Source organism: Chrysemys picta, chromosome 14, assembly GCF_011386835.1.
Source record: "Chrysemys picta bellii isolate R12L10 chromosome 14, ASM1138683v2, whole genome shotgun sequence".
In the NCBI taxonomy this organism is placed as follows: Eukaryota; Metazoa; Chordata; order Testudines; family Emydidae; genus Chrysemys; species Chrysemys picta.
This window is the reverse complement of record NC_088804.1, coordinates 38669581-38693279: the sequence shown is the minus strand read 5'-3', so window position 1 is coordinate 38693279 and position 23699 is coordinate 38669581. Positions and strand designations below refer to the sequence as shown.

The window sequence follows — 23699 nt, the reverse complement described above, 5'->3', positions numbered from 1 at the left end:
CTGATGCAAGTGCATGGAGTTCATTCACTCATCCTTTTTAGATTTATCAACCAGTGTGATTCCACATGGGCTGCCCGGACAGTCAGGGTCAGACTGTTCCTCGCAAGCAGGGAGACAGAGAATTCTAATCAGACACTAGTGGGCAGGTGATCCACACCCCAGCTCCCACACTCCTCTTGTCTCCAGCAAATGAGGAGTCAAGCTTCTTAGCCTTTGTGGCTGCCTGGTTACAGTAACCAGACACTGCTACGAATCTGATTGTCAGTGGAGCTTCAACACCTGGCCCCCACTTGTGCATGTCGACCTGTGTGCATAGGTGTTAGTGCAGAGCAGGTGCATGCACACGGATGGAGGCAAGGATTGGAAAATCAGTCCTAATATACTTCATCGCAGGACATGCTTTGACACCCAGAAATTAGGCTGATCGCAGGTGGTAGCTGTGGAATTAGCTCATGTAGACTATCCGCGCTGGCCCGGGCCTTGAGATGTTTTCCAGTATGTGCCCTGTTTAGTTTGAAATGTTTTCTGAGGACATAAGAAGTCTTCTTTTCTGATTGTTTTCTGTTCCTGTCTTGCTTTCAGGAAGTGCAGCAGCACTTACTGCAGAGCAGAACCACAAAATTGACACCTCTATCCATTACAACATTCCTGAGCTTCAGACCTCAAGCAGGGTCCAGCTGCCTCAACAGAATGGGCAGCAAGACACCCCACTGGCACGGAAGGGGCTCATCCCACCCGAACAGGACAAGGACTCTGACTCAGAGGGGGAGGAGGAGGAGGAGGAAGAAGAGGAGGAAGAGGAGTACCCTAGACCTAAATGGCAGGGGATTGAGGCAATCTTCGAAGCTTATCAGGAACATATAGAAGGTAAGGGAAAAGGATTACAAATGGGTCATCAAGGCGATTTCAAGCCCTCCTGTCACCTTGAGGTCTCAGTCCTATAAATGACAGTATGGTATTTCTGCTACCATCTCAGAGTGTGCTCACATCACTACATTTTCTGTAATGTAAGTGGAGGTGGAATTTTGGTGAAACTTCCAACTTCAACCTCAGCTGGAGTGGAGAAGGAATAGCAGGGCTACTGCTGTCCCTGTTGCTGCAGTTGCTTGCTTGACTGTGCTCTCTCAATACTGAAGGGTTGTCTCTCTGATAATGATAAGAACTGCTCTGTGCCTATTAGTTTCCAAGAGCACTGGGTTCGAGCCTTGGCTCTGCCATCGACCCATTGGGACCTTGGGCATGTTACTTTGTGCTTTAGTTTCCTGATCCGTACCACGGGGATTAAAAACTGATCAGACTCACAGGTGAGGCAAATTTATTCACATCTGTCGAGCACTTTAAGATCCTCCGACGGGAAGGGGCTGTGGAAAAGCATAAGGCTGTTAATTAGCAGAGGATAGACATAAAGGCGACAGGTGTGTATGAAAATTCATTAATACGACCCAGCACCTTAGAGCAGTGTCTGTAAGGCTGCACAGTGAAATGGAGTCTGGATTCAAGAGCGCAAAACCCCTTGATGTTTTTCTCCTTAGTCTCCTGCTTTATATTCTTGAAATGTTCTAAAAATAACCCCGCTGATGCACCGCCTCAAGCTGGCAATGGAGATGCCATACAGGTGTCAAACAGTGACCTGGCGCACCCTCCACTGTGCCCCAAAACAATCCGATAGCTCAGCCACTGGCATGCGCTGCACCCAAGGGGCTGTGAGTCATTTTCTTTTGAACAACACTTCACTTAAGGGCTGTCAGTCTCATCTGTGGAGAGAGACACTTTAGGAATTACAACACAGCTAATTACCAAACGGCGAGCTGGAGCCAAGTCTCAGGAAAACACAAATGCAGATTGATCACCAAGTCTTTCCCTAATTTATTGCAGTTATAAATACATGTGTAGGCTGCAACTCAGAGTCTGAAATAGGATTGGGGCATCTTTTACCATTATTGGTGAATCTAATTTAATCTGTTTTCCACAGCTCCCATCTCTGTGCTATCCACCTGATTCTCCAGCTCTTAAGACTCAGGTGTTTGTTCATGCCACTGCAATTAGTCCTCCGTGATTAGATGGTTATCAAAAATACACAGCAACCTTTCAGCGTCAATACAGCTGGCTAACCTATGAACACCTATGAATGCTCCACACATTCAGTGCTGCACAAATTTTGCTACATGCTGTTTTATTTTCCGGCGCTCTGATTATTCTTTGTGTTCTTGATAAGACGATAGAAATATTGAACAGCCTCCAGTGGATCAGCTGCTTTCGCTTCCCCTCTCATTTTATCGCGGCAATAAATCCTTTGTTAGTGTGCAAGACCCAATAATGTTTCTGATACCCTGGAAGTTAATTACATCTCACGTACTCAGATCCTTCTGAATACAGTTTAAATTGTCTTTTAGAAAACTGAAAGGTGCTGTTAGCTTTCTCAAAGGAGCTTCGGCAGTGTTTTTTCCATAAGCTGCGGACCCTTTATTTGACATCGGGCTGTCTTGCAGATCAGTTCTTACTTTCCTTTAGAAAATGATGATACTAGTTTGCGTTCCTGAGAGCCTTTCATCTTGGAGGATCCCAAAGTATTTCACCAACAGTGCCACTATAATGTAGCTCCCTCTGCCATGGGTGGTGGTAGTCATCTGGCTCAAAGCAGGCTGCGCGTGGAAGGAGGAGTTTTGGACAGGAGACCAGTCCTGCCTTAGGAAAAGTGGTATTGGATGGTTAAACTCCACACAGAGCAGAGTCTCTGTTTAAAGTGTGGAGTCAGAAAAATGTCAGGGGGAAAATGGACCTCTCTCAACAGCTCTGCTCCCTGTATATATTCTGACTCCTGTCTGATACCATAATAAGCTTTTACTCCTGTTAGCCTTGCAGAGGCAACAGAGTTGTGGGGGAGGAACCTGGATGCTATATTTTGGCTCACCCATCAATAGAATCTTTGTTCCAGCTGCAGAGCCTGTTCTCCATTCCCTATGGGATTTAGGCACCTAGTTGATGATGCACAAGCAATAAAGAACCCAGCTTGTCTCTCAGATCCTAGGCTGTATTTGCATGACTGGCAGTTAAAAAAAAATCCTTCCTTTATGCAAACTGAGCACATTTGAAATCAATGGAAGATAGGAGCCTACACACCTTTAGGAGCTGGGCCTACATTCTGAAGAGGCGGTAAGTCTGGAACCAGCACCATGCTGCATTCTAGAGGCACTGTAGACTGCCTGGAATTTATTTTAATCTACGTGGGAAGGGCAGAGTTAATCCTGCTGGAATAGGAGAGAATTTGGCAAGAAGTATCCTGCCTTAACTTTTTACAGATCTGTCCAGTGTGCCAGTGCTTGGTTTAAAGAATGCCAGCGGTCATGTCTGGTGAATGCACAAATGAACACCTTAGGAACATTGCAGCATGGTGCACAAATTTTAGGAAAAAGGCCAAGATATGGAGGACTCTTCCATCCATGAGGTTATGTAGTTTGCTGCGCAGTTGATCGTTGGCTACAGTGGTGGTGTCCTTAATCTCCATGACATAATATGGTGAGAACATTTCAGTAGTGGTGGATGAAGGTTGAGAGGTCCATGCTGGAGCAGACTGGCACGTCTGACATCTTGCCTCTGGCAGTGACCTTCTGAGGTTTCAGAAGGCCAACATCAAGGGTGAGAATTCAGGAGCCTGGTGTGGGAAAGACTAGCCAGACCAGAGATGCTATTAGCCAAATAGTCTGATGATACCATGCAAGGCTGATTGTTTCTCATTTGCTTGCAGAACAAAACCTGGAACGCCAAGTGTTGCAGACACAGTGCCGACGGCTGGAGGCCCAGCATTACAGTCTCAGTCTGACTGCAGAGCAGCTGTCACACAGCATGGCGGTGAGTGATGGACACTTGAACATGCTCGGGGGGGGGGAGGGCGAACCTACTGGAACCCCAGTAGAGGAAAATTGGAGTCTGCCCTTGGGAATGTGCAGGTGAGGACAAGAGAACCAACACATGACACGTGTAGTCGTGTTGCTCATTGCACTATTGGAAGGCACTCAGACACTATGGTGATGAGTGTGGTGTAAAAACCTGTATAGAATAGCATGCTTCTCAGATGACCTACTGCCCATTTGTATACAGCATCTTCTGGAATAAAAATGCACTAGCAAGTATCATGCAGACAGGGTCACTGTAAGCAGCATAACGCTGTTAGCAAGGAAAGGAGACCCATCCAGAGTCTGTGCAAACCTATAAACAACTTGTAGGGCAGAACCGCTCCCCTGTGATTCTCTGTGCTTGTTCAGTGCCCCCACCATCACTGGGAATTCAGCCTGTGCAGGGCAGTAGGTTTATTATAACACTTGCCATGTAGGATTTTTTAAATGCAGCAGTACAAGTTTTGCCATCCCTTTTAGTTTCCTGTCTGGCCCACTGAAAAGCTGGCTGCAGGGTTCCCCACCTCTGCACCACAGGAAAAAGACATGGGCTGGCTCCAGCCAAGGCTGGATGTCAGGATCTCCATTCTTAGGGCAGGAGCTTTGAGGCAGTAGGGTGGACAAATGTAAGAAGGAACAGTGCTGAGGAAAATAGATGCCACAAAGTTTGAGGAAAACATGTGGGTCTGATTCCGAGCTCACTTACTCAGGGGAAACTCAACGGGACTACCCCAGCATGATTGAAAATCAGCTCTTCTGATCTGATCCAACTTTGGTATCATTTCCATCTGCCTACCAAACCACCCAAATGTTGACTGCAACAAACCCAGTGGCCTGCCCCTGCAGAAGAGCATAATATATCCCCCATAGATGCACATGCTGGGAGAGAGGTGTCAGTGTCCCTTTTTTCACTTTGTTTTTTCCTATTCCCTTACAGGAACTAAGGAACCAGAAGCAGAAGATTGTCTCGGAAAGGGAGCGACTTCAGGCCGAACTAGATCACTTGAGAAAGTGCCTTGCGTTGCCTGCAATGCAGTGGTCTAGGGGTTATTTCAAGGGATATCCCAGGTGACGCTCCCTTGCACTAGGCTGAACATATAGTATAGAAATAATAATCTATTTTATTACCTTGAATATTTAATATTTTTCACTGGGAGGTTTGAAGCTAAAATATAAATGGAGAATGTGCCATGCATGGAGCAAAGGATTATGGGATCCAGAAAAAATACCCACCTCTATCTTGACTTCAATGCAACTGAATCTTTGTAATTCTGCAAGCAACCCACAACCCACCCATGAAGGCTAGATTTTGTTTAATTTTAATGAGGGGTGCTTTTTTCCTCCTTCCCCTCCACTTTTTAATTATTATTTTTTAAATCTGATAAGACTTCATCAACAACACTAATAGCCACCTCCCTGTAGAGAGGGTGCTGTCCACACACAAAATCATTCTTTTGTTGCCATATTAGTCCAACTACTGTACCATGGGGTTTGCCTGTTCTTCACGGGGAAGATGGTGTGTCTCGTGTTAAGAGGAAGTTGGGTATACTTTTGAAAGCAAATGAACTGTGTATCTCCGATACGGAAAGCTGTGGTAGTGATCTGCAGAGTAACAAGTCCTGGAAGGAGCCAACACAGCTTCAGAACTTGAGCCTTTTCCTAAATCAACAGGCTTTCCACTGGAAATGCACTTCGCTATAAAAAAATAAAGTGAATAAACAAACCGAAGGTACCTTTTTATTACTGTTTTGGGGGGTAGGGAACGGAATGTACAGAACAACAATACACACACACCTAGAGAGAGAGAGAGAGACAAATTACATACCCTAGTGGGTGAACTTTTCATACAAACTCAAACGATTTTGCAATTAAAAAAAAAAAGTCAAAAAGGTGCTTCAGCCTTGTACTGTGTATATATTTAAAAAGTTTTGTATGTTTTTATTACTTTAATTATTGTTATAAAAAGCTTGCCATTTTTAATATGTTTCTGCTTTTTTTTTGGCAAAATAACTTGCTTTTAGTGTTTGTACTGCTGCTGGTCAGGACATGACAAATATTGAAGTGTTTTAAAACAATTTAAAAAAAAAAAAAAGCTTTCCACTGGGGCATGTGCTATCACTTCTGTTTTTTGCTTTGTGTAGCATCAGTTACTGGTACAGAAAATTCTGTTACTAAAAGGCCAGGAATTAATTATTCCTTACTGCTCTTTCACTGATTATTTTTTTTTCCCCTTCAAGCACTTCAAAAGTTACATTACAAATATGACCAGCTGCTACTAAATGGGGAAGGGAGTGGACAAGTCTGTGTTGGGAACAAAAGTTCAGGAACTAAATGAACTGTTTGGGTCTCTGATTCAGCATTACTGATGTCTTTCCAGCGCTCTGACAAGTAATCTAGAAAATGTTTTAAATGGGCGGGGGGGAGACTGCTTGTGTTAGCAATGAGGTGTTAGAGAACAACAGGAGAGGAAGCAGTGCAGACTGAGCTGAATTTCCCGTTGTTCACGCACATGAGAAACACCAGTGCGAATAGGGAGGAGGAAGTAGAAATTCTCCCAGCTTGCCCTTTCTGTCTCTTCCATGTACTTATTCCTCAATAACATTTCTGTGAAGTAGGAGGACCTCTTTCACAAAGAGCTGGCTTGAAGTTCAGTTTACAGTTGGGTTATCCCTAACCTAGCTGAGCTCTAGTCCTTGTAAGCAGCCGAGGGGCAGCTGCTGGCAAAATTCAGTCTTTTCTGAGCAGTGCACAGGAATTGATTTTGTTTTTTATTAATTTCTTAGATGGGTGAGGGATACTGTGGGTAATAGGCTTCTGCTTCACCCTACTTCCTAGCAGCTGGCAGTAATATTGCATTAGGTGTTTCCTCATATAGCATTTGCTGTGCATGTTGATCAGGAATATTTCATCTTAAATTAAGATGAAGTGGCAGCAGGAGGAACAGCACTAACAGGCTCTTCGTTTTCAGCTGTAAGTTAGACAGGAAGGGCTATAGATGTACATATCCCATTCCCCTACTCAACAGCTACTGTAAATGTTCTGTAGCTGGGGGAGGAGTCGTGGGACAGTTTGAGGGCAAAAGTATCACAAACATCTCTGATCAAAATCTACATACTACTGTTGTCTCTAGACTTGGTTGGAGATGTCTCCTTCAACAGCAGATTTCGGAAGACACAGACAGCCAGAGACACCTGTTCTGTTGGAACGGTGAAGCACTTGGCGTGGAAAAACAGCCTTTAGTAATCACAATATGCTCTAGACAAGGTTCATGGCCTTCTGTCTCCATGGTATTTGCTTTAGGTTTCTAACAGTTGACACTTAGAAGGCAAGCCGGTTAGGCTATGTCTACACTACACAGCTGTGCCACTACAGCCCTACCGCTAAAAGGCATGCAGCGCAGTGTAGCCACTGTTTAGCAGCAGGAGGGAGCTCTCCCACTGACAAAAAACTTCCACCCCGCGTGTGCACCAGTAGCTTTGTCGGTGGAAGAACTCTCCTGCCAATGAAGTGCTGTTCACACCGCTTTTTGTCTGCAGAACTTTTGTCATTTGGGGGGGGAGGGGGTTTCACACCTCTGAATGACCAAAGTTTTGTCGTTCAGTTTCCATTGTAGACAAAGCCTGAGTCTATTGCTGTTCTTCCAAAGAAACATTCACGCTGCCCCCACTACATCTCAGGCAGGGCAAGGGTTGGCTTGTTGCATTCCTAGAAGATTTTGCACCTACATGTTGTCAGAGGGCAGTGACAGCTACTTCACCCTCTTGCATAGCTCATGATTGAGGGGCTAGCCAGAGTGAAACAATGAGGGCAGAACAGGGAAAAGCAAATCTATGTGCCACTGTTTAAGTAACATCAATCTATTGTTAGATGTAGCATGTAGAGCAGGGGTCGGCAACGTTTGGCACGCGACTCGCCAGGGTAAGCACCCTGGCGGGCCGGGCCACTTTATTTACCTGCTGACGCGGCAGGTTTGGCCGATTGTGGCCCCCACTTGCCGCGGTTTGCCGTCCCGGGCCAATGGGGACGGCGGGAAGCAGTGCGGGCGAGGGATGTGCTGGCTGCGGCTCCCTGCCACCCCCATCAGCCTGGGACGGCGAATCATGGCCAGTGGGGGCCACGATTGGCCGAACCTGCCGCGTCAGCAGGCAAATAAACTGGCCTAGCCCGCCAGAGTGCTTACCCTGGCGAGCTGCGTGCCAGACGTTGCCAACCCCTGATGTAGAGGCTATGATTTTCCTCTAGCCATAGCTCCTACACACACCCCATTGCAACCCGGGTAGTTTCCACATTGAAGGCTCTTTTTTCCCCCCTACCCCCAGGAGTACCCCCAAGACAATCAGATTAAGTAAATCTAAGGCTGTAATGCAGCAGGAACAAGGCAAAGGACCAGAAAGGAAATCTGAAATTAATACCCGTTTTAAACCATGCAATTCTCTATTTTTTCCCCTTTTGTGTTGGTATTTAGGGCAATGCAAACAGCAACCCTCTAACCTATCTTGAGCCCGTTCCATTTTGCAAATGGAAGAAAACAAAGCAGTCACTGATTAGTGTCAATTTAGCTTTACCCAAAAAGCTGAAATGATTAATTGTAGGACTGCTCATGTGTGATTCTTCTTTTCTGGTGGACTGACACTATTTCCCATCTGGGAGACTGAAGAGCAGACAAAACATCCACATATACAAAAGGAAGAACAGCAAATATTACACAGCACAGTTGGCTTCAGAGCTGATTTACGCCACGCTGGTTTCAAAGTATTTACATGAAGGAACTTCTGTCTTCCATGACTAGCAATGTCTTCACAGCACCAGGCCTGCAGTTTTCCTTTCACTCGGAGGGCAGAGATTTTTTTAAAGTCCCATTATGGGCAGGCAAGTGACTGGAATACTATGTGGTTTTTAAAGATTTACTCCTAGTTGATGCTTTTGTGATCAGACTTGCCTATTTTTACAACTTAAAGTGGGACTATTTTTAATGCCAAGGCAGGTTACTGCTAACCTGAAACTAAAGCCATAGCCTTCCTGCTTCACACACTGTCAGCAATCAAAGATTCTAGCATCCGAATTTAGTTGGCAATGCTGCTGCGGTAACTAGAATTTAGCTTCTGGGGTTCAGTCTTGTAAATACTACACGACTCACAGCAGAAAAAAGTGTGAGTGGGTATTATGACTCAGCATACACCAAGTAGCACTATAATGTTGTTTTTAGTCACTTTTCTAATCATAATTGCATTTAAGTACTGGGGGCTTTTAAAAATGAATAGGGCTTCGTTTAAAAAAAAGGAAGTTACCACTGCTTTCTGTTTCAGGTCTATTGGTGCATGTGCAAAAAGTGCATTAAAAAAGCAGCACACAAATTCTTGGTTTAACTTACCTGTTTAAGAAGCAAAATACACGTATAGCTGACAGTTCTTTAAACCAGATTGCATAGCAAGCCTTTGGCCTACTACCTGCCAATTCACAAACTTCATGATAATTTTAAACACAGAAAAATACACTTTATGCTTAAATCGCTGTTTCCCCTCCCAGCCCCTGATAAAAAAGTTCATTGTCAGGTTATCCATCAATTTCAATACACTGGAAAGTGGGAGTTCACAAGCACACCACCAGATGGCAATGTTTAGGAGCCTGTTTGAAAATGTAACTTTGCTTAGCAACAATTCCTGAACTTGAGTGTCAATTCCACCCCCATCCCTCACATACCAATAGAGAAAGGAGCTAATCACCAACTTCTTGGCCCAGTGCTTAATTAAAAAGTCTCAGTAATACTCCCCTCCCTCTTCCTTGCCGTACGGGCCATGTTGACTGGTTGTGTTTATTTGTATGTACCCTGTGCAGAATTGCTAGAGCAGTAAAAACCAGAGCACGGGAGGGAGAGGCAGAGGGGGGAGAAAGCCCAGGCCTGCTGGGGGCAGTTTAGATGCTGTGAAAGAAAAATTAAACCTGTTCTAAGTGTACTTGTTTGAATTAATTGTAATGTAATATATTATTTGTTGAATGTAGTAATTAGGTATTTATGAATATATTGCTGTAATTTCTGACAACATCCAAAAAATAAAATTGTCCTAAATCATGGCAAAGGATTGTTTTTCCCTCCCACTAGTGGATGGAAAAGTTACACTGATCCAGCGTGAAGGACAACATGTACAATGCACTACCATTATTTACAAGATTCAAGCAAAAAGGCATTGTGTGGTTGACACTACATCATGGCATTTAGCCAGTACCCAGCCCAGGCTCTACAAGCTGTTTTAAGGCAGGGGTGAAGTATCTGAGCAGCTTATACATAGGTCAGGGGATTTGTTATTTCAGAAGGATCAAGTCAGTACAGAGTATCCTACCTCATTACAGCATCAGATACATAGGCCACTTCACTCACACCCACCTGACAATGAGATTAACCAGGGACTACATAAGAGACAATGGGATAGCAAAAACAGCATAGCGGAAGCTCAGAAGGGAGTAGATGGTGGGAGATATTTGGAAGAGACAGTTCAATTGTTGGAGAGTAAAGGCAGTAGGGAAACATTTGTCTGAAGACATGGGGAACATTAGGGTGATTAAATACTGCTGCCTGATGAGAGCCATGGGCAAGAGACTTGCTTTCCGTTGAGCGACGGGCAGCCCCTATACACATTCAGCTACATTTGATTCCTTGCAGTGTTCACAAAGATGTGACTGCTATAATTGAGCCTAAAACTGACAGTAAGACCCGTTTATACATTCTGAGATAGACAAGGACACCCTTTGCAGCTGATGTGGGGAAGAGAAGAGGAGCTGTTTTCACACAATTCGTGTACGGTAAAGGAACAGGAGTCTTATTCTTCTGACAGACAGTTCACTCTGTTTTATGCCTTTTTTTTTTTTTTTTTTTTTTAAACAAATAGTAACTTCAGTCAAAAGATCAAATATACAATACGTCACGGTGACATGTCTTCCAACCATCCAGAATATTTTGTTCTGCTCCTCCAACTGGATTTTGGACCCACTTCTTAGTCTCCCAAACAGCCAGCAGCTTGGCTAGGCTCTCCCCTTTACTGCTGTCCACATAGAGCCTAGCACAGGAACTGGCATATTGTCAGAGATTAGATTCAGTGCAGTGGGAGCTAAGATGCATCATAGTCTCTTGCTTTCAAACGATCACCTACCCCCACAGCATTCAGGAACATGCTCTCTGAACACCATCTAATATTCTCTCTATTGCAGAGATAACATTCATATTCAGGAAAATCAACAAAGGGATTTTTTTTTTTTTAAAGTGTACATGAGAGAGAAATGCTGCTGGTAAGCCACCACCTGCCACAGCTGCATCCAAACCGAATAGCTCAGGGGCCTGCTAGAAGCAGTACCTGAACCAAATGAGGTAGTGTGTGTTCTCTTTAAAGCTGTATCCTCCCACTGAGGGAAAAATACAAAGCTACAAGTGCACAGAGAGAGAACTGTGCACTTAAGTGGCCTTGGCAAGCCAGCTATGTGAGCTCATCTCTGCTCAGAGATGAATATACTGTTGTGATGGCCCCGTTGAAGAAACAAGCCTTACGATGCAGTAGAGTTGGGTTAAAATCCATATATCACTCTCTAACCCAGGGAAGCCCCAGGACTGCTGTGCATCCAGGTGTTCAAAACAGTCCCATTCTGTGATCTTCCTCAACCAAGCTTTAGACAACCCAGAGGAAGGAGAAGAAGAGCAAGACACTAAACTAAGAGCATATTTATTACTGCTACATATCATTTAAGAGATATTAAATCCCCATCCAATAGGGCAATAACAAGAAAAACCTCCGAACAGCATCTAACTGCTGCAACCAATTCATCTCGCAAAGACAGCTGCACAGGGGCTGGGAGAGTTCCGCCAGGTAGAATCATTTGTTTTGCCAAGGATGCTCATTACAGAGCAGAATCTGTTCACGATGGCATTCCCTGCTCAGCAGCTCCCTGTGCCATTAGCAGTCCTCAACTTATTAATATGCAGCCACAAGACTGCCTTCTTTCTATGGCACACGCACGCACACACACACACACACACACACACACACACACACAGAGACTCAAGTTAGATACACATTTCCTGTCAATTGTAAGACTTGTATGGTTTTTAGCAGAGATCTATACAGGGTATTTACGGCATAAAAACAGCATAAGGCAAGTTGCATTAGGACTCATTAATAGTGCCCACAGGGCAGAGTCCTCCTACTCTTATTGCCTCATCCCATGAGGGTTTTAGACTGTCAGAAGGCATCTTAGAAATCCTGGGACTGGGCACTCTCACCCGGCTGAAGGTTTGTGCGTAGTTTGTACATGTGATCTAAGGCTTGAGTAAGAAAAGTCCCAGTGGTGTTGATCTCCATCAAGGTCAGATTATCCAGCTAAAAGACAAGGAGGGTGACATTACAGCAGTATTTGGGGAAGCAGCACTACAATCTCTCACAATGGCAAAAGGAAGGTCAGTCTATGGACAAGTCGACATAAGTTACGTCAACATATACTCACTGCAGTAATTAAATCGATTTTTCACGTCCACACTACCCTCCCCCTGTTGGCAGTGCGTGTCCTCAACAGGAGCACTTCCACCAATTTAAATGACAGCGTGGGGCACTGTGGAACACTGAAAGCCCGGAGCCCAGCCACTGGGGCTGACAGCCAGGGCTCAGAGCTGTCAGCCACCAGGGGCTGACAGCCGGAACAGTAAATGCAGTGTCTATAGTAATACTGTGTAGACTGAACTACATTGACCTAAGCAGCTACACCTCTTGCAGAGGTGGAGTTTAAGGTCAGTGTACTGGGTGACTTACATTGTCAAGAGCTACATTGTAGTGTAGACACTTAGCGTTGAAAGAAGCACAACATAATACATGTGGAGTAAAAAACTCCATATGGCTATAGTTCTCAACTGAGAAGTAACCAAATCACTGGGGGGGTGGGGTGGGGGGGAAGGAGCTACAACTGGAACATTTACTAGCAGTATTAATCATTCACAAGCCACATAATCACATAGCATCTTGAACATTCTCAGGCCAAAACTAGCAGACTTATCAGCCCACCCGAGATTTCCCTTACTGTACCTTGGCATGGGCCTCCTGCTGTCTGACAAAGCTGTCTGCAGACAGCCGCAGTTTAGCTATCCGTGTATCCCAGGTATCCTTAACCAGTGTTCGGATTTCATCTGCTTTCGGGATGCTGTCTGAGGCACTAGAAGAGGAGGAGGTAGGTCAGAACAGGCTGCAAGGGACTAATAAGTTAAGTCTCTGGCATGAGTAACACTGGCAGCTTCTCGAATCTCTGAAGCATGAGCAGAGTAATTTGCATTATACAAAGAGTGAACACTGAAATCCAAAGTGCTGCGGCTTCTGCAGCTGGGATTTTCCGGATACTTTATTTACCCAAGAAAGCTCAGTTTTCAGTACAATCCTTCTGGTCTTTAATTGCCCAGCTGGTCTGGAATACCAGGAAGTCCAATAACCCGGCCAAAGTCACAACAGCAACTCAATGGCTCAACTGTTACTAGAGCTCAAGTTGAGCCCAGCACGCTTACCACTCAATCACAAGGACCATACAGCTTGTACCACGTAACATCCTAATGGTCAGGCAATGAAATACTTCCACAAGGACGTCAAGAGATCAGATCAATTCACCTGGACAGAAGCGTCATGGTTATTCTAGTGTAAGGAAAGGGTCTGCATGCTAAGACGTCATAAGCATCAGAAGAAACAGTTGGGCTTCAAATGGCCAGTCCTCTGTAATCAAGGGCTTTTCAAGTCAGAAGGGTATGTGCTTAGTAGAGTAGTTCTCAACCAGGGGTACGCATACCCCTGGGGGTATACAGAGGTCTTCCAAGGGGTACTTCAACTCATCTAGATATTTGCCTAGCTTTACAACAGCATAAAAAGAACTAGCAAAATCAGTACAAACTAAAATTGCATACAGATGACTTGTTTATACTTCTCTATATACACACACTATACACTGAACTGTAAATATAGTATTTATATTGCAATTGATTTATATGGTAAAAATGAGAAAGTAATCAATTTTTCATAATAGTGTGCTGTGGCACTTTTGTATTTTTATGTCTATTTGCTTACAAAATCAGTTTTAAAGTGAGGTGAAACTTCAGGTCAGCAAGACAAATCAGACTCCTGAAGGGGGTACAATAGTCTGGAAAGGTTGAGAGCCACTGGCTTAGAAGAAATACCAGCCAGAATGCTAATTTTATGGTAATGAAATGTTTTAGCAGACATGACAGCTTAGAGCAGGGGTCGGCAATGTTCGGCACGCGGCTCGTCAGGGTAAGCACCCTAGCGGGCCGGGCCAGTTTATTTACCTGCTGACGCGGCAGGCTCGGCTGATCGCAGCCCCCACTGGCTGCGGTTCACCGTCCCAGGCCAATGGGGGCGGCCGGAAGCTGCGCGGGCAAGGGATGTGCTGGCCGTGGCTTCCCACCGCCCCCATTGGCCCAGGACGGTGATCCGCGGCCAGTGGGGGCTGCGATCAGCTGAACCTGCTGCGTCAGCAGGTAAATAAACTGGCCCGGCCCGCTAGGGTGCTTACCCTGGTGAGCCACATGCCAAACATTGCCGACCCCTGGCTTAGAGTCAGAACACCCCCAATCCCTGCTCTGCAGGCTGAGAAGGGAAGAATTTTCAATCTCCTAAAGGGTACCATAACAGCAGCAGAGGGCTGAGAAGTCTGGAAAGATTAGGCTGCTGGGCCTCTCAGGTAGATTGAAAGAGCTATGAATCTGTTTATTTATACAGATAAATGAAGCTAAAAAATATGCTAAATACATCCAGGACCACTACACATAGTTACATAGCATTGCAGTCCAGTTATCACACCACAGAACAAGTGAAACCAAGTTAATGAATACAAAGGCTACCATTAGGTAAGTTCCCAAGCAAAATCTTGATGTACTTTGGATTACGCTTCCTATTAACACTTTCCCAAAGGCCTCCAAATTTAAATCCAATGAAATCCTAAAAGCTTTCCTGTGTCACAACTCACATTCCTGAATATTTACCAACGTCAAACCCCACTGGGCAGGGAGGAAAGTGTCTTTGACTGGTTACAGTAAGAGACCTACTTACTAGTTTAACAGCAGCTTAGTTAGTTCCATGTAGTAGGGACTGGGCATTGGAGTGAAAGTGTCCTCTTTGCGTTCCTGATCCCGGATTTCCTCCAGCTTTTCTGAAACACAATTGGAAGAGTCATACTTTACTAGATGCTTCAGTGCTCTGGTGTCAAGTCCCCTCGACCAACCTTGCAGGATGAGCTGCCAGTTTTGTGTTTACATCAGGTGGAATCAGCACTTAGGTGGAGACACCAGAGGCTGCAGGAGAAACAATTCTAATGCCCAAAAGTTGCTCTGATCTCATGTCTAGAAGCAAAAGTGGACCTCAACTCATATGGGAGAAAGGGACCACCATCAACCCAGGATTGCGGTGACAGGAACTGAGGAGCAACATTCAGTCCTACATAGCTAGAAGGATGAATCACCATCACCACTTGGGACATGAGGAGAGAAGGAGTCCCATGCCTGGAGAGAAAGCTCCTCCCAAAAAAAAAAAAAAAAAGGGAACCTTTCTGCCAAGTAACATTTTGGCTCACTGATTTGCATTCTTTGAATGAAGAAAATGTGGAAGAGGGAGAATGTTTAGAGACAAAAGCCTCTTCACTCTTCCTGAGATTCCATCATTACCTGCTTCCTGCCCTCCTCAACTACACATTTCCCTCAAGATAGCAGAATGGAGGAACCTAGGATTTTTATTTCTAATGGGAGGAACATACATCACATTGAGGTAAAAAATCTCTTCAACTCCTGACCGCCTTCAAGGGACAAAGGAGAATGAGGAGATCAGAACTTCTGTATGCTCTCCAAAGGCCCCTCTTCCCTAGAGATAAAGCTAGAAAAGAGAGGTGCTAAAAGGCAGCAGACCCCCCCCCTCTTTGATTATAACAATACTCTGCATTTTTATTACAAACAAATCTCACCACTGAGGTAGGCAAGTATGATTCTCATTTTACAAGTGGCCAAATAAAGCCAAGAACAGTGAAGTGGCCAGCTGAAGATCACACTGAAAGCAGTGGCAGAACTGGGATGCAGTATTTTAAACCAATTTTATGTATCAGAATAAGAATATATTCTAACTGCACAGATTAAAAATTACAATGATGATATGCTAAGATCACGCTAGTTTGCAGCATTGTCATAGTCATGTTGGTCTCAGAATATTAGAGAGACAGGTGGGTGAGGTAATATTTTTTACTGATCCAACTTCTGTTGGTGAAAGAGACAAGACCTGAAGAACAGCTCTGTGTAAGCTTGAAGGTTTGTCTCTTGGAGCAACAGAAGTCAATCCAACAAAAGACATTACCTCACCCACCTTGTCTGTCTAAAATCATGCTAGGTCTTGAAAATGTCAGCAGCACTGCATTAGGCAACGATTGCTCCCACAATTCCATTTATCCCTGCAACTTTTCCTTGGGAAAAGTGCAAAGGTCCAATTCCTGTATTTCAGGACTCTCCACTAGCCCTGCAGCCTGGCTAAGTCCATACCTAACCTGTAGGCTACTGTTCTCCTTACCAGCATCCATCCATTCAGGAGGTATTAGCCGACACTTCTGTCTCTGTTTTAGGTTAACAGCTAGCCAAAGAGGCACTTCCACAGGCAAGCCCGGATTAAAGGGACCCAAATCCCCCTGGAAAATGAAATTCAGTATGAAAATAAGGAAAGTATAAGTAACAGGTCATGGAAAATTGTGACACTTCTTTGAAAATCCAGTTTTCCCTCATCAGCCTCACACATTGCTAAAGGATCAACAGTTTCCTGTAGATTTAGGGAAGCCACCCCATGCCAACTGATATCACCCTTCCCCTTGGTCCCAGATCCCAGCACAGTTCTCTCATCCCTTAGCAGTAACTACTTACATTTTGATGGCACTTTCTATCCTAAAGGTTTTCATAAGCTAGAGATGAAAATTACTTCTCCCATCCCTGGGATGTAGCCACTTGGCAGTGGGTGGACTATGGGAGAGGTTTTAATAGCAGAACAGCTAGTGCAGGGCAGTAAGCGCAGGTGATTCTTGTATCCACTGACGCTGCAGGGGGGATCTGGGCTAATAGGCAGTTAGCCAAAGGGGATGTGGAGGTTAGGAAGAGCCATGGGGGGGGGGGGGGAGAATGCAACGTTCACAACTGGGCACTTGCTGTTGCTCCACTAGGGGCTTTGTTATCCCAGCCCCCCTGGGATGCCAGTAGCCCCACTGCGGAGCGGGTCAGCCCCGAATGGCTCTCCGACCCCGGCCAGTGGGGCAAGGCCGTCGGCCACACAGCCGTCCCCACCAATCCCCTCCCCGCAGCCGAGCCCCGGGCCAGCCCATCGCCACACGCTGCTTCCCTACGTTAGGCCACTGCGCCCCCCCCCCACATGCGCCATTCCCGCCCCTCAGCCTAAGACACCGCAGAGCCCAGCCCCCACCCAGGCCCACTTGCCTGCACCCCGCCCTCGAGCCCAGCCCCTCGCTCCCCTCCCAAACACGCGCCGGTCCGGCCCCTCAACCCCCGCGCCCCGCACCCCGATGAGGTAGATCCGGTCCAGGCTGAAGTTGGGGATGACGGTCACCAGCTCCTTCTCGGCCAGGAACTCGGCCTCGGCGGGATCCATGGCCCTGAGGGGGCGCCGCCGCCAACCCGCCGGAACTGGAACTCGCAGCACGCGCGCGCCGGCCTCCGCCCTTTGCCATTGGCTGGGAGGAAGATAGACCCCGCCCCACCACATACCTTCGCCGGACGCTGCCCGTATTTAGCGGCGCGCGCCGCTTGCTGCGTTTTCCCGGTCTCGGGTTAGCCGAGAGGCTCTGATTGGCTTGTGAACTCATAGTCTCTCTCTGATTGGCTTAGTCACATACACCGTGCTACGCGATTGGCTGAGCGGCTAGACTTATTTCCAGCCAATCAGAACGCTCTTGAGCGCAGGTCCTCCGGCTGTGGCGGGAGAACGGCCCCTGGAGGGAGGAGGTTCCCCGCCAAGCAGCGCTCTCCGCGGGATGCCGCCGGCCTGTGCAGGGGCAGCGACTCAGGCCCGCTGCAGTCTTCGGGCCTGGCTGAGTCCGCCCTGCCGTGTGTCATAGACCCCGCGCCGCGCCTTCCCGTGGGGGATTCCCCTCAGGACCTGGAGTCCCGGGATGGAACCGCCCCCCCCCAGTCCCTTGCCTCCTGCTCCGCCCCCTCCAGCCCCCAGGGGAACAGAGCTGCCCCTGCGCCAGATGTTTTACGTTAGGGGCCAATCTCCCCTCCTGGGCAGCTTGCGCCATGTTTCCAGCCGGCTGCAGGACTCCAGAGCCATCTCTCTCCTTTGCAGCCTGGGGGCCTGTGCTCTGCTGCCCTCCCTGCTAATCAGCATCACCTTTGCGGCCGTGCGCCACTGGGTCTTGGCACACCGGGCCCCGACCCTGAGCGGGCTGAGCAAGGCCTGAGACTTCAGCCAAGAGCCTGAGTCTCAGCCCTGGCCCACCCTGGGGTTTTAGGCACGAGGCACAGCTTACACCTCTGCCAAAGGTTGGCCCAAGTACAGCTACGCTGCAGGTAAACACCTGACCTCGCTGTAGATGCCAAAAGGAGAGAGTTCCCAATCCTCTGCTGCCTTTCACCTCTCTACTGTTCTTATATGGTCCCCAATCCCCATTACCATAGTATCTGAGCGATTCACAGCCTGTAATCTGTTCTGCCAGTTTGGTTTAGGCATTTGACTCTTCACTCCGTATTTCTTTAACTGCCGGTTTACGGAATTGTTGCTTTGTTTTCCCATCGCTATCCTTGACAGTGGTGTGTCTTGGACCGAGAAGGGACCTTGATTCATTAATATTAATAAGATAGCACCTAAAGGCCAAGGCTCTATTGTACTAGGCACTGTACAAATGTATAACACAGGGATCGGCAACGTTCGGCACATGGCTCGCCAGGGTAAGCACCCTAGCGGGCCGGGCCAGTTTATTTACCTGCTGACGCAGCAGGTTCGGCCGATCGCGGCCCCCACTGGCACATTCCTCAGCCCGCGCCGCTTCCCGCCTGGCTTACCCTGGCGAGCCGCATGCCGAACGTTGCCGACCCTTGGTATAACAGATAGTCCCAGCCCTGAAGAGCTTATGCTCTAGTGTAAGGTCACAGCCAACCGATGGATACAATAGACAACCGGACTGAGCCAATGGAAATAAAGAGATGGCATTAATCAGCATGAAAAACAACAGTCCCAGCAAACCAGCTGCCTGCCTGCCCACAATCATTGCTGGGTATGTTGCGAGCACCACAGCAGAGAAGTATTTTAAGGAGGGATTTTTCAACTATTCCTCACCTCTGATCTTGATCCTTCTCCCCGTCACTTGGTAATTAAAAAGAAAAAACATCTCCAAACACCCAGCAATCGATGTGTTTAAGAAGGGAGGATGAAGGGGTAATCACTAGCAGACAGCATGGATTTACCAAGAACAAATCATTCCAAACCAGCTTGATTTCCTTCTTTGACAGGGTAACTGATTTGGTGGCTAGGAGGAATGCGGTGAACATAATATACCTGGACTTCAGCAAGGCTGTTGACCTGATACTTTGATAAGTAAGCTGTAGAAATGCGGGCTCGACAGAACTACTGTTAAGAGAACATAAGAATGGCCATGGTGGGTCAGACCAAAGATTTATCTAGCCCCATATCCTGTCTTCTGACAGTGGCCAATGCCAGGTGCCCCTATACTTGGCAGGATAGAACTAAAATTCAGAGGGATCTTGATAAATTGGAGAACTGGGCTATAAACAACAAAATGAAATTAAAAAAAAACAAATGGGGTTACAGTGGACGAGAAGCTGGATATGAGTCAACAGTGTGCCCTTGTTGCCAAGAAGGCTAACGGCATTTTGGGCTGTATAAGTAGAGGCATTGCCAGCAGATCGAGGGACATGATCATTCCCCTCTATTCGACATTGGTGAGGCCTCATCTGGAATACTGTGTCCAGTTTTGGGCCCCACACTACAAGAAGGATGTGGTAAAATTGGAAAGAGTCCAACGGAGGGCAACAAAAATGATTAGGGGGCTGGAGCACATGACTTATGAGGAGAGGCTGAGGGAACTGGGATTGTTTAGTCTGCAGAAGAGAAGAATGAGGGGGGATTTGATAGGTGCTTTCAACTACCTGAAAGGGGGTTCCAAAGAGGATGGATCTAGACTGGTCTCAGTGGTACCTGATGACAGAACAAGGAGTAATGGTCTCAAGTTGCAGCGAGGGAGGTTTAGGTTGGATATTAGGAAAAACTTTTTAACTAGGAGGGTGGTGAAGCACTGGAATGGGTCACCTAGGGAGGTGGTGGAATCTACTTCCTTAGAGGTTTTTAAGGTCAGGCTTGACAAAGCCCTGGCTGGGATGATTTAGTTGGGAATTGGTCCTGCTTTGAGCAGGGGGTTGTACTAGATGAACTCCTGAGGTCCCTTCCAACTCTGAGATTCTATGATTCTATGAAATATAAGGTGCTACACTTAGGGAAGAAAAACCAAATGCACAAATACAGAATGGGAGAAAACTGCCTTGGCAGCAGCACTGCTAAAAAGGATCTAGGAGTTGTGGTGGATCAAAACCTCAGCATGAGTCAGCAATGCGATGCTGTTGCAAAAAAAGTAAGTGCAGTTTTAGATTGCGTTAACAAGCATAGCATGAAAGTCATGGGAGGTGATAGTACCACTCTACTCGGCACTGGTTAGGCTTCAGATGAAGTACTGTATCCAATTTTGGTCTCCAATGTATAGAAAGGATGTAGAGAAACTGGAAAGGATTCAGAGGCGAGCAACAAAGATGATCAAAGGGGTGGAATGCAAGCCATATGAACAAAGACTGAAGGAACTGGGTACTTTTAGTTTGGAAAAGAGGAGATTAAGTGGGGATATGCCAGTGGACTTCAGATACTTGAAAGGCTGCCATGAAAAAAGATAAAGAAAAGTTGTTCTCTTTTACCAAAGAGGACAGGACAAGAGGCAATGGGTTCAAATTACAGTTTAGCAGATTTAGATTAAATCTCAGGAAAAACTTTCTAACTGTAAGAACAGTAGGACAATGGAACAGACTGCCTAGGGAGGTTGTGGAAGCTTCTTCACTGGAGGTTTTCAAAAGGAGGCTGGATAGCCATCTGTCTTGGATGGTTCAGACACAACAAATCCTGCATCTTGGCAGGGGGTTAGACGAGATGATCCTTGTGGTGCCTTCTAACCCTATGATTCTAAGAAAAAAACAACAAATAAAACTGTCAAGACACATTGAAGATGTTAATGTCCAAAGTTATGCAGGGGAAAGAAAAAAATAAAAGGCTTTTATCCCGGAGTGATTTAGAGCACTGTCAGCCAGGCTGTTAGGTTGTCAGGTTGTCATGGAAACAGAAAGCCTTCAAACAATATTAGCAGTGACAGATCTATTTAATGGTGTGTTCTTGTGATCCTGTTCAAAACACCACCTATTTCTCTGTCTTGCCTCCATCGTGTCCCAGCAACAGCAGCAACCTTGATGCAATGGGAAGAATAAAAAGGACCCAGTGTCAGGTATACTGCGTTTCCCCACAAAAAGTCTTTCCCAAGAAGCCACTTTTCCTCTTCTTACCCCTCATCAGCCACTCTGTTATTCTCTCCTTCACTCAAACCAGGATCTATAGCATTGAGAGCCGAGCCGCTCTACATTGCATGAATAAAAATGAAAAATGATAGCACCATAGTTGCAGGATGATAATAATCCCATTTTGCAGCTGTCACTCAAAGGCCTTGTTATGTCTGAGTCTGATTTTCCTTCACTCTGCTCTCACCCTCTTCCCATAAAAAACAAATCGAAGCGCCATCTTGCTCGCAGCAGCTGCCAATGGTTGCTATCGATTGATTTTTATCGATTGATATTTTATGACTCCCTAAGGGCTTTTTTTTTAATTAAGTGAGTTTTGTGTGTATGAAAAGTGCCAGACGGGCAGCTCCGCAGGCCTCTGTTTATCAGTGGAAGAGGGACAGCATCAGGACAAGCTGCCCCTGCTTACTGCCCCCGGTGAGGTGTCTCATTTCTGACCGGGGGAACCATTTGTTGGGGGTGTGAAAGCAGTTTAGTCTCCATCACTGGATCACCCTTGGCTTCCTTGCTGTGCCTGCCAACAAGGAGGGACCAAATAGTGCCAATTGCACGTGGAGTCAGCAATATCACTAACCCCAAGCATTTAAAAAAAAAAGGTGTCAGGCCCCAAAACGTGAGATTGGTTTGAAAATCATGAGATTTTTAACACTGATACATGTGCGGTCCTTTTTATCCACTTCCTGGTTTCTGAGCCCTTAGACATCACCTTTTTCAGCTCTCCTCCACAACAATCAGGCCTAAAAAATGACTTCTTGTTTTAAAGGGAGTTCTTGAATAGAGATTCTCATGGAAGATGGAACCACCAGTCTCCAGGAGCTGAGGCGTTAAGAAAAACACCAAATATCATGAGCGCTGGCTGGCAACACCAAAACCAGTCGCGAGTCTGGTTTTGGAAACGGTTGTCATTGGCTTGTCTCCATCTCTCTATGTATTTCTAGTGCAACAGCCATGATTTCAGCCCCAAACCAGGCAAAACTCAATGATGATGCTTGAGTTCGCTTTTGACATTTTGAGTTTGTTTGAACCCCCGCATTCAAAACAAAACTCAGGTGCAAACCCCAGCCCCCGGAAATCAAAACACAGAAGACTCACGACGCAACCCTTAGCAATGGTAATCACCAGATTTCTGACAGCTCTGATCTTCACAGGTTTAAAGAGCAACTCTAACACTGGAGCAAACCTGAAACAGTGAAAAGAGTAACTCACAAAGAAATTGTGTTAGGTAAGCACTGCCCTGGGTTCTATTAGCTCTAAATTCATTCTGATGCAGAGAACCCTCAAGTAGGGTGTATGTGGGACTCAAAGAGCTTCCAGCTTCCAATCAAGGTAGGCTGCACCACTGCAAGTCCTGATTTAAACAAGTGCAATGTGTCTACCCTGAGAGGTTGCATTGGTGGAGCTACACTGGGATAGCTACACAGAGGCAAATATCCCAAACATAGAGACGTCCTTAGTGAAGATCTTTGTTCTGAAGGTCCCTTCCCTCTGACAGTCACAGCAGCTTCTGCTGCTCCATCCATGGGAAGTCATACAGGCCTGTGCTGATCACAATAGCAGGATGAAACAGGAGGAGGAAATGGGCTGGGAAAAGGCAAGAAGCCCAGCTTTACATTTGAAATCAGCAATCCAGACTTAGGAGAAACTCAGATTCCAATGCATTTCCAGATCCAATCGCCATAACTCAGCTCTGTCTTGATTTTAACACAAGAGATGGACATAAGCTCCAAAATCCCGCTTTGGCTTTCAAACACCTCAACGTTCAGGGGTGTCCACATCTGGGTGGATTAATTTGCAAAATGCAGATCAAGATTCAGATCTCAAACACCCCACATTTTGTGCCTTTAGATCTCTCACTGAAATCACTGCAGGCCTGATTCTCCAGTTAGGCTGCTGTAGGGTAACACCACTGAAGACAATAGCCTTCTGATGGTGTAAAGCCACTGTGAGAAGCGAGTGAAGCTCTGAGGTCAGAATATTCTCTCCTTAGGCACTGGGAGGCAATGCACAGTCAAATTCATTCAATATATTTACTCCGCCACTTACCTATCAGTGACTTTAAGTGACTTACCTATCAGTGACTGTAACCACAGTGAAACTTTTATTTTCAGAGTTTGCAGCAAGAAAAATAATACAATTCCACTTGAAAGCCAATTGCCTGCATGTCTCAGGGG

At 46.1% G+C, this 23699-nt stretch overlaps 2 protein-coding genes across 6 annotated transcripts in view; one reads left to right on the top strand and one right to left on the bottom strand.

Annotated features, from left to right (window-relative positions):
* The window catches only part of GSE1 (Gse1 coiled-coil protein), a 343522-nt gene extending 337906 nt beyond the window's left edge, over positions 1-5616 (top strand). For all 5 annotated transcript variants that reach the window (XM_042852107.2, XM_065567291.1, XM_005292260.5 and 2 more), the window contains 3 exons: positions 583-867; positions 3746-3849; positions 4831-5616. In XM_042852107.2, the coding sequence (XP_042708041.2) occupies positions 583-867; positions 3746-3849; positions 4831-4965 (524 nt within the window). In that variant the 3' untranslated portion in view covers positions 4966-5616. The remainder of the gene's footprint in view (positions 1-582; positions 868-3745; positions 3850-4830) is intronic.
* Positions 5617-11586: 5970 nt separating this feature from the next.
* Positions 11587-17659, bottom strand: GINS2 (GINS complex subunit 2). Its single transcript, XM_008168624.4, has 5 exons — positions 17462-17659; positions 16472-16586; positions 14975-15074; positions 12953-13079; positions 11587-12256 (listed from the first exon to the last, which is right to left on the bottom strand). The coding sequence occupies exons 1-5, from the start codon at positions 17549-17551 to the stop codon at positions 12131-12133; spliced, it is 558 nt and encodes a 185-aa protein (XP_008166846.1). The 5' UTR covers positions 17552-17659; the 3' UTR covers positions 11587-12130.
* Between the last annotated feature and the right edge of the window lie 6040 nt (positions 17660-23699).